Below are 11,483 nucleotides of genomic sequence, written 5' to 3' on the forward strand. Positions count from 1 at the left end.
TCACCTCCAGCCCCTTCCCTCCCGCTCGGCCCCTCGCCCGCCTGGCGGAGCCGAGCAGCCTTTAATTAGCAGGAGGCACCCGAGGACAGATGAGAGAAACCTCGCTGCTGTCGGCGCGGCGGAGGGAGGGGGGCGCGCTGCCGAATCCCTTTCAGTGCAGCTCCGTGCCCCAGCAGGAGCAATTTTCTGGGTGAAAACGGCTGTATTTTAGCTTCAGACCGATTACTTCCCGCAGTTGCTGGAGCGGCTTTTATTGGGAAGCCTCTTCTGCTCGCTAACGAGCTGTTCCGTCGGGCGTGCCAGCTGCTAACCAGGTTCAGCCTTTGCCGTGCCTCCGGGCCGCGCTGCGCAGGCTTTATTTCCCTCCTGCAGCGGCGCGGGATCCGTCCCCGCTGCCCCCCCGTTCCCTGCTGGTGGGCAGCGAATGAAACCTGACGGTAACGGGGTTTGTGGTGCTGAGCGCCGGGAGCTGCGGGTGAAAACGCCAGGGAACGGGACGCAATAACGGGGATGAGCAGGGACACGGCACGGGGAGGGCGCGGCCCCCCGAAACCAAGCAGCGGGAGTTTGATGGTGTTTTTTTTTTTTTAAAACCTCTATTTTTCCAGTTGCTGTCAAAACACAACCGGCTCGGCACCGGCCTCGCTCGGTGCTCTGTGGAGCGCTCTCCTGCCCCCCCCCCCGGGTGCTTTTTGGATCTCTGCTGGGAACGGGCTCGCGGGAGCTGCAGGAGAGGGGCCGAGGAGAGCCCAGACGGCTCAAAGCCCCCGGTGCGGCGATGCCCGTCCCTTTCCCTGCGGCCCAGCCTCCCTCACAGTGGCCGAGGCTGGGATTTGGGGTGCGGTGACACCCCCGAGATCCCCCAGGCCAGGCTGCGGGGAGCTCAGGACCCCGGCCGGGCTCCCTGCCCCCTGCTCGTCCTCGCCGCGAGGCTGGCACGAAGCCGGTGGCTCCGGCGACGCGTCCCGCTCCGCGCGGACGTCCGCGAGGCCGGGCTTACGGCAGAGCGGCACCGCGGCCTCGCTGCCGGGCTGCTCCTCCAGTGGCGATTTGGGAGAGGGCTGAGCACCGTGGGGATCCTTGCCGGACCCCCGGCCGGTCCTCGAAGGCTCCTTGGAGGCGCCTGCGTCCGACCAAGGCTCTTGGGGCTGCGCGAGGGGGGTTTGCGTTACACCCTGCTCGCAAAGACGGGGATGTGGGGTGGCGGAGAGGGGTGAGGGGCTCAGAGGGGATCGAGGTGCTGCGGCTGCTGGAAAAGGGGGCTCCGGGAGCAGCTCAGCATCAGCCCCGGTGCTCTGAGGTTTTCTCCGGGCTGGGAGCTCCTCCTGCCGGCACCGCCACGGCCCCAGGCGCCCGGCCAGCAGCGGGAGCACGAGCCAGGCTTCGGGGGGACGCGGGGAGCCCCGTGCCCGCGGGAGACGGTGGCACCGGGTGGGGAGGTGGGGGGGACCTGCCTGCAGCATCCCGCGGGAGGAGAGGGGTCCCCCCGCACCGTCCCCCCGCAGCTCCAGCTCTGCGCCCGCCTCCCCTTCCCACCCTGACTGCACAAAACGCCCCCAAAATCCTCTCCCAGCCCCCCGAAGCGAGGGGTCCCGGTGTGTGTCACCCTGGGGACCAGGCCCCCGCCGCCGAGGGGCACCCACCTTGCCGGTGACCTCGGCCCGGAGGCCGTTGCAGGCTCCGGTGAGGGCGGCGGAGGCGCGGAGGCAGCCGGTGAGGCGGGTGGCGGCGGCGGCCGAGCGTGCCGTGAGGTTCAGCTTGGCGGGGGAATCCTCGGCGGCATGTCCCACGTCCCCAAAAACGTGCCCCAGGGGGAGGCCTGGAAGGAGAAACGGGGGCGAACGGGGGGGGGACGGGATGGGACCCGGGGGGGGGTGCCGGGTGCTGTGCCCAGGGGGGGCCGGGGGCTGCGGCACTCACCTGGGAGCGGGGCACGGAGGGGAGCAGGTGGCCGCGGTCATCGGCCAGGATCTGCGTGGGGCCGTCCCGCGGCGAGGGGCGCTGGGGGGAGCAGGCGGGGGGTCTGGGGGATCGGAACTGGGGGGGGCTCTGGGGGGGGTCGGGAATTGGGGGGGCTCTTGGGGGGGTCGGGAATTGGGGGGGGCTCGGGGAGGGTCGGGAATTGGGGGGGGCTCTGGGGGGGTCGGGAATTGGGGGGGTTTTGGGGGGGCGGCTGGGTTTGGGGAGGGGAACTGGGGACACCAGGAGGGGCCATGGGGGGGGGGGGGGCTCCGTTGGCCGGGTTTGGGGGGGGGGGGGGAGTGGGGGGGGGGGGGGTAGGGGGGTGGGGGGTCCCCCGTTACCTGCCGGCCCGGCTGCGGCACCTCCCAGTTCTGCAGGCGGGGAGCGCTGAAGGCGTCCTCGTACTGCGGGGGGAGCGGGGCTGCTGAGAGACCGGCCCCGTTACCCCCCCCGTTACCCCCCCCCCTTTACCCCCCCGTTACCCCCCTTTACCCCCCCATTACCCCCCCTGGTATCCCCTCTTTACCCCCCGGTATCCCTCGTTACCCCCCCGTTTACCCCACGTTACCCCCCCCGTTACACCCCCGTTACCCCCCGTTACACCCCGTTTTACCCCCACCCCCCTTTACCCCCGTTACCCCCCGTTACGTTTACCCCCCGTTACATTACCCTGTTACTACCCCCCCCTTTACCCCCTGTTACCCCTTTGCCCCCCCATGTTACCCCCTTTACCCCCGTTACCCCCCGTTTTTACCCCCGTTTACCCCCCGTTTTACCCCCCCCCCCGTTACCCCCCACTACCCCTCCTTTACCCCCTGTTACTCCCCCTTTACCCCCCGTTACCCCCTTTATTACCCCCCTTTACCCCCCCGTGACCCCCCGTGACCCCCCAATCCCCCCCTTTTACCCCCGCCCCCCCCCACCTGCCCCGCCCCGTAGCGGGCCGCCATGCTCCGCGTCCGCCGTCTCCTAGCAACCGCCACCACGTGACCCCCCCCCGGGCCGCGCGCTCCCCCTGGCGGCCGCGGCGAAGGGGGCGTGGCCAAGACCGAAGGGGGCGTGGTCAGGACGGAATGGGCGGGGCCAACGCGGGAGGGGCGGGGGGGCCATGGGTGCTGGCGCCATGGGAGCCCCTCGGGGAGCTCAGGGCTGGGTCTTGGGGACCATGGGGGGGTTGTAAATGGCCGGGGGGGCTGCACCATGCCCAGCCGGGCCGGGCTGTGCCAGGCGGTGCTGTGCCGTGCTGTGCCATGCCGTGCCGTGCTGTGCCATGCCATGGCGTGCCATGGTGCTGTGCCATGCCATGCCATGCTGCCATGCCATGCCATGCCATTTTGTGCCATGCCGTGCCATTTGGTGCTGTACCGTGCTGTGCCATGCCATGCCATTTGGTGCTGTGCCATGCCATGCCATGCCATGCCATTTGGTGCTGGGCCATGCTGTGTCATGTTGTGCCATGCCATGCCGTGCCATGCCATTTGATGCTGTGCCATGCCATGCCATGCTGTGCCATGCCATGCCGTGCCATATGGTGCTGTGCCATGCCATGCTGTGCCATGCCATGCCATTTGGTGCTGTGCCATGCCATGCCATGCCATTTGGTGCCGTGCCATGCCGTGCCATTTGGTGCTGTACCGTGCTGTGCCATGCCATGCCATTTGGTGCTGTGCCATGCCGTGCCGTGCCATGCCGTGCCATTTGGTGCTGTACCATGCCATGCCATGCCATGCCATTTGGTGCTGTGCCATGCCGTGCCATGCCATGCCGTGCCATTTGGTGCTGTACCATGCCATGCCATGCCATGCCATTTGGTGCTGTACCATGCCATGCCATGCCGTGCCATTTGGTGCTGTGCCATGCCGTGCCATTTGGTGCTGTGCCATGCCATGCCCATTTGGTGCTGTGCCATGCCGTGCCATTTGGTGCTGTACCATGCCATGCCATGCCGTGCCATTTGGTGCTGTACCATGCCATGCCATGCCATTTGGTTCTGTACCATGCTGTGCCATGCCGTGCCGTGCCATGCTGTACCATGCTGTGCCATTTGGTTCTGTGCCATGCCATGCCGTGTCATACCATGCCGTGCCATGCTGCACCACAGTGCCAGGTGAAGCCCACAGTCCCCAGCCAGGGCTGTCCCCCCCCCCATCCCTGGGACCCCCAAGGCCCGGCTGCGCCTCAGGGGCTTGGAGCCGGGCACCGAGCTGGGCACAGCGCCCACCCGGCTGTCTTTGGCACGCTGGCGGCAGGCGAGGGCGATGCAAGGACCCAGGCGGCCTCTGGAGTGGGGCCACCGCTGCAGGCAGCCCGGCCACGAAGCAGCCGCGGCCGCCTTTGTTCCGCCGCGCTTTTATGGCCACCTCCGCCTGCCCCGGCCTTTGTCCAGGACCGGACTTTCTGCCCCTGCCCCATGACACCGCGGTGGGGCCGGTCTGACCTGCCCGTCCCGTCCCATCCCGTCTGTCCCCTCCGGTCCTGTCCTGTCCCGGCCTGTCCTGTCCCATCCCATCCCATCCCGTCCCGTCCCGTCCCGTCCCATCCCGTCCTGTCCTGTCCTGTCCTGTCCCATCCCCTCCAGTCCTGTCCCGTCCTGTCCCATCCCCAATCCTGGGGACAGGATTAGGGTTAGAGTCAGGATTGGGGTTAGATTCAGGGTTAGGGTTAGATTTAGGGTTAGGGCTCGATTCAGGGTTAGGGTTAGGGTCAGGGTTAGGGTTAGGGGTTATTGTTACACGGGGGGGCAGCCTTAGGATCAGGCTGGGGTTTAAGGTGAGGATTGCGGGGTTTAGGGTTAGAGCATCCTGGCTGCAGGCCCTCTGAGGCCACCCCACTCCCTGTCCGAAGCCGTCCCTGAGCTGTCACTGGCCCCTGCCCCTCCCCGCCCCAGCGTGGGGCACCCCAGAGAGCACCCATGGGTGCTGTGGGGTTGCATCAGCAGCAGCCACACCGGGACACTGGGATGGGCGCTGCCACCACCGTGCAGGTCCCCTGGCACCAACAATGGCAGCTTTCAACCTCCCATCCCATAACGAGCTCGTGTCACCGGTCCCACGCCTGAAAATCAACACCACCCCATAACCCCCCCGGGAAAACGCGACGGGGCCGCACTTGGTTCACTTTGGTTTATTTCTTTTCTCGATTCCTTTTTTCTTTTTTTTTTTTTCCTTTTTTTTTCTTTCTTTCTTTTCTTTTCTTTCTTTTTTTTTTTTGGTTCGTTTCCCCAAACTTCGAATCCTGGTGCCAACATTGGCGTCTCGTCTCGAATAAAGGCAAAATTGCTGAAGCCAATCCTGGGGCGCCCGCGGCGCCGGGCCAGAGGCAATTCTGGGGGAGGGGGGGGTTGGCGCGTGGCTGCCCCGCACCGAGCAGGCACAAAATAAATATCGCTGGGGCTGGGGATGGGGCGGGGGGCGGGGGAGATACAAAAAAAAAAAAAATGGCCAAAAAACGAAATAAAACAAAAAAAAAAATATTCAACCCCAAAAGGAGAACGATGAACCCAAACGGCGACTTTTGCTCGGAGGTCGTGGCTGTTTCGGGACGTGGGGGGGCGGGAGCCGAGGTCCCCACTTCGATTTTCGCGGCGAGCTCCGGCAGCGCAGCCCCGCGCCGGGGCTGGCGGGGGCTCCCCCCCCCCGTACACACACATTGAGCCGAATCGGGGGCGCGTGGGGCCGGCGTGGGGGGGGGGTTACAGAGCCGGGCAGGTGACCTGGTGCCGGATGCCGTCGTTGCACATGAGGGCAGCCGCCCGCTCGTCGCCGTCGCCGTGCTGGCACTGCATGTAGCTGATGCCGTGGGGCGAGTAGCTGTGGTGGGCGCACACGTTGCAGGCGCGGGTCATGGTGCCGCCTGTGCTGCTCCTGCGGATGGTGGCAGAGGGGAGCCGCCCACCCCCCCCCGCCAGGCACCCATCAGCACCCAAAGGTGCCCGCAGGTTCCCAGCAGCGCCTGCTGGCACCCATCAGCACCCACACTGCTGCTCGTCAGGGCCAGCGGCACCTCTCGGTGCCCACCGATGCTCAGCAGCGCCCACCCCAGCACCCTGCTGGCTGTCATCGGTGCCACCTGTGGCACCCAAAAGCACCCTTCGGTGCTCATCGGTGCCCACTGGCACCCATCGGAGCCTGCTGGCACCCACTAGTGCCCCTCAGTCCCCACCTGTGTCAGGTGGCACCCATAGGTGACCCGTGGTGGCCGTCGGTGCCTGGTGGCACCAGCGATGCCCATGGGTCCCCTGCTGCACCCAGCGATGCCCATGGGTCCCCAGCTGCACCCATGGGTCCCAGCAGTCCCCAGCAGTGCCCAGCGGCACCCATTGGACCCTGCTGGCCCTGCTGGCGCCCACCCCGTCCCCACGTCCCCACGTCCCTCACCTGCAGTCGCTGCAGGTCCGCTGGCACTCCTTGCGGCGGTAGCGGCAGATGAGGGCCCAGATGAGGAGCCCCAGCAGGCTGAGGAGCAGGAGGGAGCCCAGGATGGAGCCCACGATGATGCCCGCCTGTCTTCCGCCTCCTGCCGCGGGAGCACAGCCTGTCACCGCCGGCCTCCCCGCCGGCTGTCCCCACATCACCGCACCGCGGTGGCGCCCGGCGCACGGAGCCAGCCCCCCGCAGCCCCCTGCCCGTGCGTGTGTGTCGTCCCCCCCCTCCACCCCGTGGTGCCACTTACTTGGTGAGAGGCCGAGGTTGATCTGGCACACGGCATAGCCCACACGGTTGGTGACGCGGCACTGGTAGACGCCAGCGTGCACCTCGGACAGGCTATGGATCAGAAGGTCGCCAGGAGCACGTCCTGCGGGAGAGATGGCACCCTCAGCGTGGGGACGCGGGGACACGGGGACATGAGTACACATGGACATGGGTACACACGGACACGGGGACACAGGGACACGAGTAAACACAGACACAGGTACACAGGGACATGGGTTCCCAGGGACACAGATGCCCAGGGACACAGGTACACGGGTGCCCAGGGACATGGGTGCACAGGGACACACACAGACACGGGTGCACACAGACACGGGAACATGCAGGCACGTGTGCACGTGGACATGCACACAGCTGCAGACAGATACGGGCAGGGTGCTCACAGACACAGGCACACGGGGACAGGGGAGCACAGGGACACGGCTGCACGTGGACACGGGCACCCGAGCTCACAGGCATACAGGGACACGGATCCATGGGGACATGGGCACGCAGACGTGGGAACACGCAGACGTGGGAACACACGGATGTGGGAGCACACGGATGTTGGAGCACACGGATGTGGGTGAACATGGGTGCGCATGGACACGACACCCGTGCACAAAGGCACCCAGGCATCACATACGTGCCTGTGTGTGGACACCCATGGACGTGCGTGCGCACGGACACGGGAATGCACGAACCCCGGCATCCGTGGTCAGGTGTGCACGCAGCCATGGATGCACACGCACGTGGGCACAGGTGAGCAGGGAAAAGGATGCACACGCACACGGATGGACATGGACACGGGAACACACAGACATGGGAACACACAGACACAGCCATGAGCACCCAAGGACACAGACCCCCAGCCAGACACCCCCCCCCCCCCCCCAGGACCCCCCCACACACACTCAGAGCCCCCAGCACCCACCTTGGATGGTCCCGTGGGGCAGGCGGCCCCCGCCGTAGCCGTCGGCCAGCTTGGCCCACTGGTAGGCGAGCGGCGAGGCCCCCCCTCGGCTGTAGCACCGCAGCAGGATGCTGCTCCCCTCGATCAGCTCCCCCTCGGTCCAACACTGCGGGGTGGCCGGCTTCTCTGCGGGGCAAGGGACACCGTCACCGCCGGGAGCACCGGGAGCACCGGGGGGACCACCGTGGCCGCCACCGTCGGGGAGGGGCCCGGGGGGCTCACCTTGCACGGTGACGATGACCTCGTGCACCGCCACGGTGTTTTTCTTCACCCGGCACTGGTAGGTGCCGGTGTCGGAGACCTGCAGGTCGGCCAGGCGGATGGAGGCGTCGTGCTGCCCCGGGTCGTTCTGCACGAAGGCCACCCTGTCCTGCAGCCCCGAGCCGCTGCCGTAGTTGACGTGGTGGTCGTGGTAGGACAGGAACTGGGGGGAGGAGGGGGGGGCACACAGCGGTGAGGACGGGCAGGGGGACCCCCGGGCGGGGGGGAGCGGGGAGGGAACGGCGCTGCCGGCTCCTTCCCTGCCCTGCCTGCTCCTCGCACGATGCTGCTGCATCCGTGCCAGGTCCTGCCTGGTCCTGCCAGAGCCTACCCAGCCCTGCCCGTCCTGCCTGGTCCTCCCCTGCTCTGCCAGACCCTGCCTGCCCTGCCTGTCCTGCTTGTCCCCGAATGTCCTGCTTGTCCCTGCCCGTCCTGCTTGTCCCTGAATGTCCTGCTTCTTCCTGAATGCCTGCTCCATCCCTCCACCTTTTTCCGTCTTTCCTACCCCATCTCGCCTTGTCCATCTCTCCTGCCCCATCCCTCCTGCCCCATTCCTCCAGCTCCATCCCTCCTCCACCCCTCCTGCCCCATCCCTCCTCCACCCCTCCTGCCCCATCCCTCCTGCCCCATCCCTCCTCCACCCCTCCTGCCCCATCTCTCCTGCCCTCCACCTCCCCGTGGGATGGGGGCAGCTGCAGAACAGCCCCACTCGGAGCTGGAGCCCTCCGTGGCCGGGGTGGGGGGTGTCACTCACCACATTCTCTGGACCGGTCCGCTCGGGCGTGATCTGGATCCACTCGATCCCCACGCCCTGGGGACCGTTGTCTTCAGGCTCGAGGACGTAGGGGCAGCCCAGCTTCACCGAGTCACCCTTGGCCAGGTACAGCACCTCCCGGCCCTTGCTGTTGATCCTTACGGCCAGGAGGAGAGCTGCGGAGAGAAAGGCACCGTGGCACCGGGTGGGCAGCGCCTGGGCACCGCGCTCCTGCACCCCACGGCACCCCGACCCGCGCCCCTGCAGCACCCGACCCACTGGGGCACGTCTGCTGGCGTTTAGCACCCACGGGGGCTGGGTGTCCCGGTGGGACTGAGCACCCATGGGTGCTGGCAGCCTTTGGGGACAGAGGGCCACGGTGGGCTCCGCGCCACCCGCCTGCCTTTGGGCACAGCGTGGCCGATCTCCAGATGCTGGCGCTCTGCTGCCCGCGGGGTGCATCCGCCCTGGCACCCTTGGGTGCCCCGTGGCCGGGCAGCCTCCGCTCCATCCTCGGTGGCATCTCCGCAGGAGCGCAGGGACTGGCGGCGCCTACCTGGCATGAGACCCAGGAGCAGGAGCAGGCCGGCGCCGTGCCCTGCCATGACGCTGCAGCCGTGCCGGGCGGTGAGGAGGAGCGGGAGCAGAGGAGGCTCCGAGGCGACGAAGCAGCCCGGCCGTGCGGGGCCGCTTTTACATGCTGGGCCGGGGCGCTCCTCCCTGTGGGGCGGATGCCTTTGGGATGACTGAGTGGCTCCAAGCTGTGCGTGAGCGATGCCGCCCTGCTCCACTCCCTACCTGGTAATTAAGCGCTGCCATGCTATGGGCTCCCATCCAGCCAGAGCCGGGCTGGGGGCTGCAGCGCTGGGGGGCTGGGGGGCACCAGGATGCTCCAGGGCACCCATCTGGAGGAGTCGGGCAGGGATTGGGGGCTGCAGACCCACGGTGGCCTGAACCCTGGGGTGGGCAGCTGTGGGATGAGCGTGGCCGGTGGGAAAAATCCACCCGGGACCCATCGGGAGCATCCCAAGCGCGGCCGAGCACTGCGACTCCATGGCGATGCCGCCTTGGCCCCACGCAGGTCCCAAAAGGCTTTTGGTGCTAGAGCAGGACTCGGGGCAATTGCAGGAGCTTAAAGGTGTGGTTTGACCATGGGCTTAAGCTCCCGCTGATCCCTCCTCCAGTCCTGCCCCCTCGGTGAGCGGGCACGGGGATGCCGCGGGCACCATGGTGGCCACCGAGACCCCCGCCGGTGCTGGTGGCACTGGTGGGATGCGGTGTCCCAGGGCACAGCTCACTGCATGGGGACATGGGGACATCGTGGGGGCAGCACAGCCCGGCCATGCTCTGTGCAGGGGACGTGCAGCACCGCGCGGGGCGACTTGAGGAGCTGGAGGGGAGGAAGAGAGGGGACGAAGGCTGCTGGGGTCCCAGGACAGGAGCTGGGGACAAGGATGTGCTGCAGGAGGACAGGGGACTTGGGGACAGGGACGCTCTGCAGTGGGGATGGAGGATTGGGGACAGGGATGCTTGGCAGCGGACCACAGGAGCTGGGGTCAGGGATGCTCCAGAGGTGGCAGAAGCCCCTCGGGGGCTGCTCAGCCCCTTGGGAGCCCCCAGCCGGGACCACTCTGCACCCACGTCCCCGTCCCCTCGTGGGGCTGCTCCGGCCAGTGCCCAGCGCTGCCCCGCGGCACAGCTCGGCCTCCGCCGGTGCTTTCCAGCCCGCCACTGCCCGAGCCGGCCAGGCAGCACCTCCCAGCCGGTCCCAAACGCTCCCCGAGGCCATGAGCTGCTCCATTTACTGTCCCCAAACCCGGCTCCCCGCTGCCAGTTAACCCTTGCCCGCCTCGCACCGGGAATTGCGGGCACGTGCTGTGCCGCGTCTGTGATTTGGGGGCCGTGGCCAAGCCCCGGGGCGACACCGAGGGGACGAGGGGCTGGGTCCTCCCCCCCACCCCGCTGCCGGGGCCGTCCCTGCCGTGACGGGGCCGTGGCTCACCCGGCTCGGGGCTCGGTGCCGGCGCGGCGCTGGCTCCCCAGCCGGTGACTCCCGCATTCCTCGGAGCCCCGCTCGCGCAGGAAGGGTGGGGAGACTGCTCCACCCCGGCTGGCCCCTGCCGGTGGTCACGGTCCCCTCGGCGTGGTGGCTTGGAAACCCTTGGGGCTGAGCCTGGCCTAGAACAAGGCCGTGACTCCTTGGCCGAGGCAGTGACCGGGAGTGACACGGCCAAAGGTGGCCACCGGGGATGGCGGCGCGGGCAGGCGAGCCTGGCGCTGAGCACCGCGGGTCCTCTCTGTGCCAAAGCCCCGTGGAAACGTGGAGCTCGGTAGCTGGGTCTCGGGGCTGCCCTGCTGTCCCCAAAGGGTCTCACAGCCCCGTGGGGCCCGGCTCTGTCCCCACCTGGGGACACGGCTGCTGGAGGAGACGGGGAAGGGAGAACAAGAGGCCACGGCCCTTTCCTGCTCCCTCTTTACCCAGCCCAGGTGCTGGTAAGGGATGGCACTGGTGTCCCGTGCCATCTCCCTGCCCTGGGCAGTCTCGCCTGTGCCAGCTCTCCTTATTTTTTTCAGCTGCTCGGACAATTAATCAGAGCCACTCCTATGGGATCCCAGCCCTCTGAAGCTGCCAGTCCCTGTCCAAATGTTTTTGTTATTTTTTTTTCAAATGTTTGCATCATGCTCCGGTCTCCTTGCTTTGTCCCTGCAGAAGGCCACTGCCACAGGGCCTCGCGGTGACACCTCGGTGAGGCAGTGGCACTTCCAGGGCGGATGCAGCAGCGGTGACCGTGACGGCCCCGCACCCACGGGCAGCCAGGGCAGGGCTGCGTGCGGAGAAGCAGGT

At 67.4% G+C, this 11,483-nt stretch overlaps 1 protein-coding gene across 5 annotated transcripts; it reads right to left on the bottom strand.

The window, feature by feature from the left end:
- Positions 1-5,070: 5,070 nt before the first annotated feature.
- Positions 5,071-9,352, bottom strand: VSIG8 (V-set and immunoglobulin domain containing 8). 5 transcript variants are annotated; one of them, XM_066986074.1, is made up of 7 exons: positions 9,195-9,352; positions 8,639-8,814; positions 7,846-8,047; positions 7,585-7,749; positions 6,634-6,756; positions 6,339-6,477; positions 5,071-5,825 (listed from the first exon to the last, which is right to left on the bottom strand). In XM_066986074.1, the coding sequence occupies exons 1-7, from the start codon at positions 9,241-9,243 to the stop codon at positions 5,654-5,656; spliced, it is 1,026 nt and encodes a 341-aa protein (XP_066842175.1). In that variant the 5' UTR covers positions 9,244-9,352; the 3' UTR covers positions 5,071-5,653. The 5 variants fall into 5 exon arrangements, with proteins under 5 accessions (XP_066842175.1, XP_066842176.1, XP_066842174.1 ...); XM_066986075.1 differs by having other exon boundaries at positions 5,071-5,771; positions 6,339-6,495; XM_066986073.1 differs by having other exon boundaries at positions 5,071-5,819; positions 6,339-6,495.
- Between the last annotated feature and the right edge of the window lie 2,131 nt (positions 9,353-11,483).

This window comes from Anser cygnoides, chromosome 33 (genome assembly GCF_040182565.1).
Source record: "Anser cygnoides isolate HZ-2024a breed goose chromosome 33, Taihu_goose_T2T_genome, whole genome shotgun sequence".
Classification (NCBI taxonomy): domain Eukaryota; kingdom Metazoa; phylum Chordata; class Aves; order Anseriformes; family Anatidae; genus Anser; species Anser cygnoides.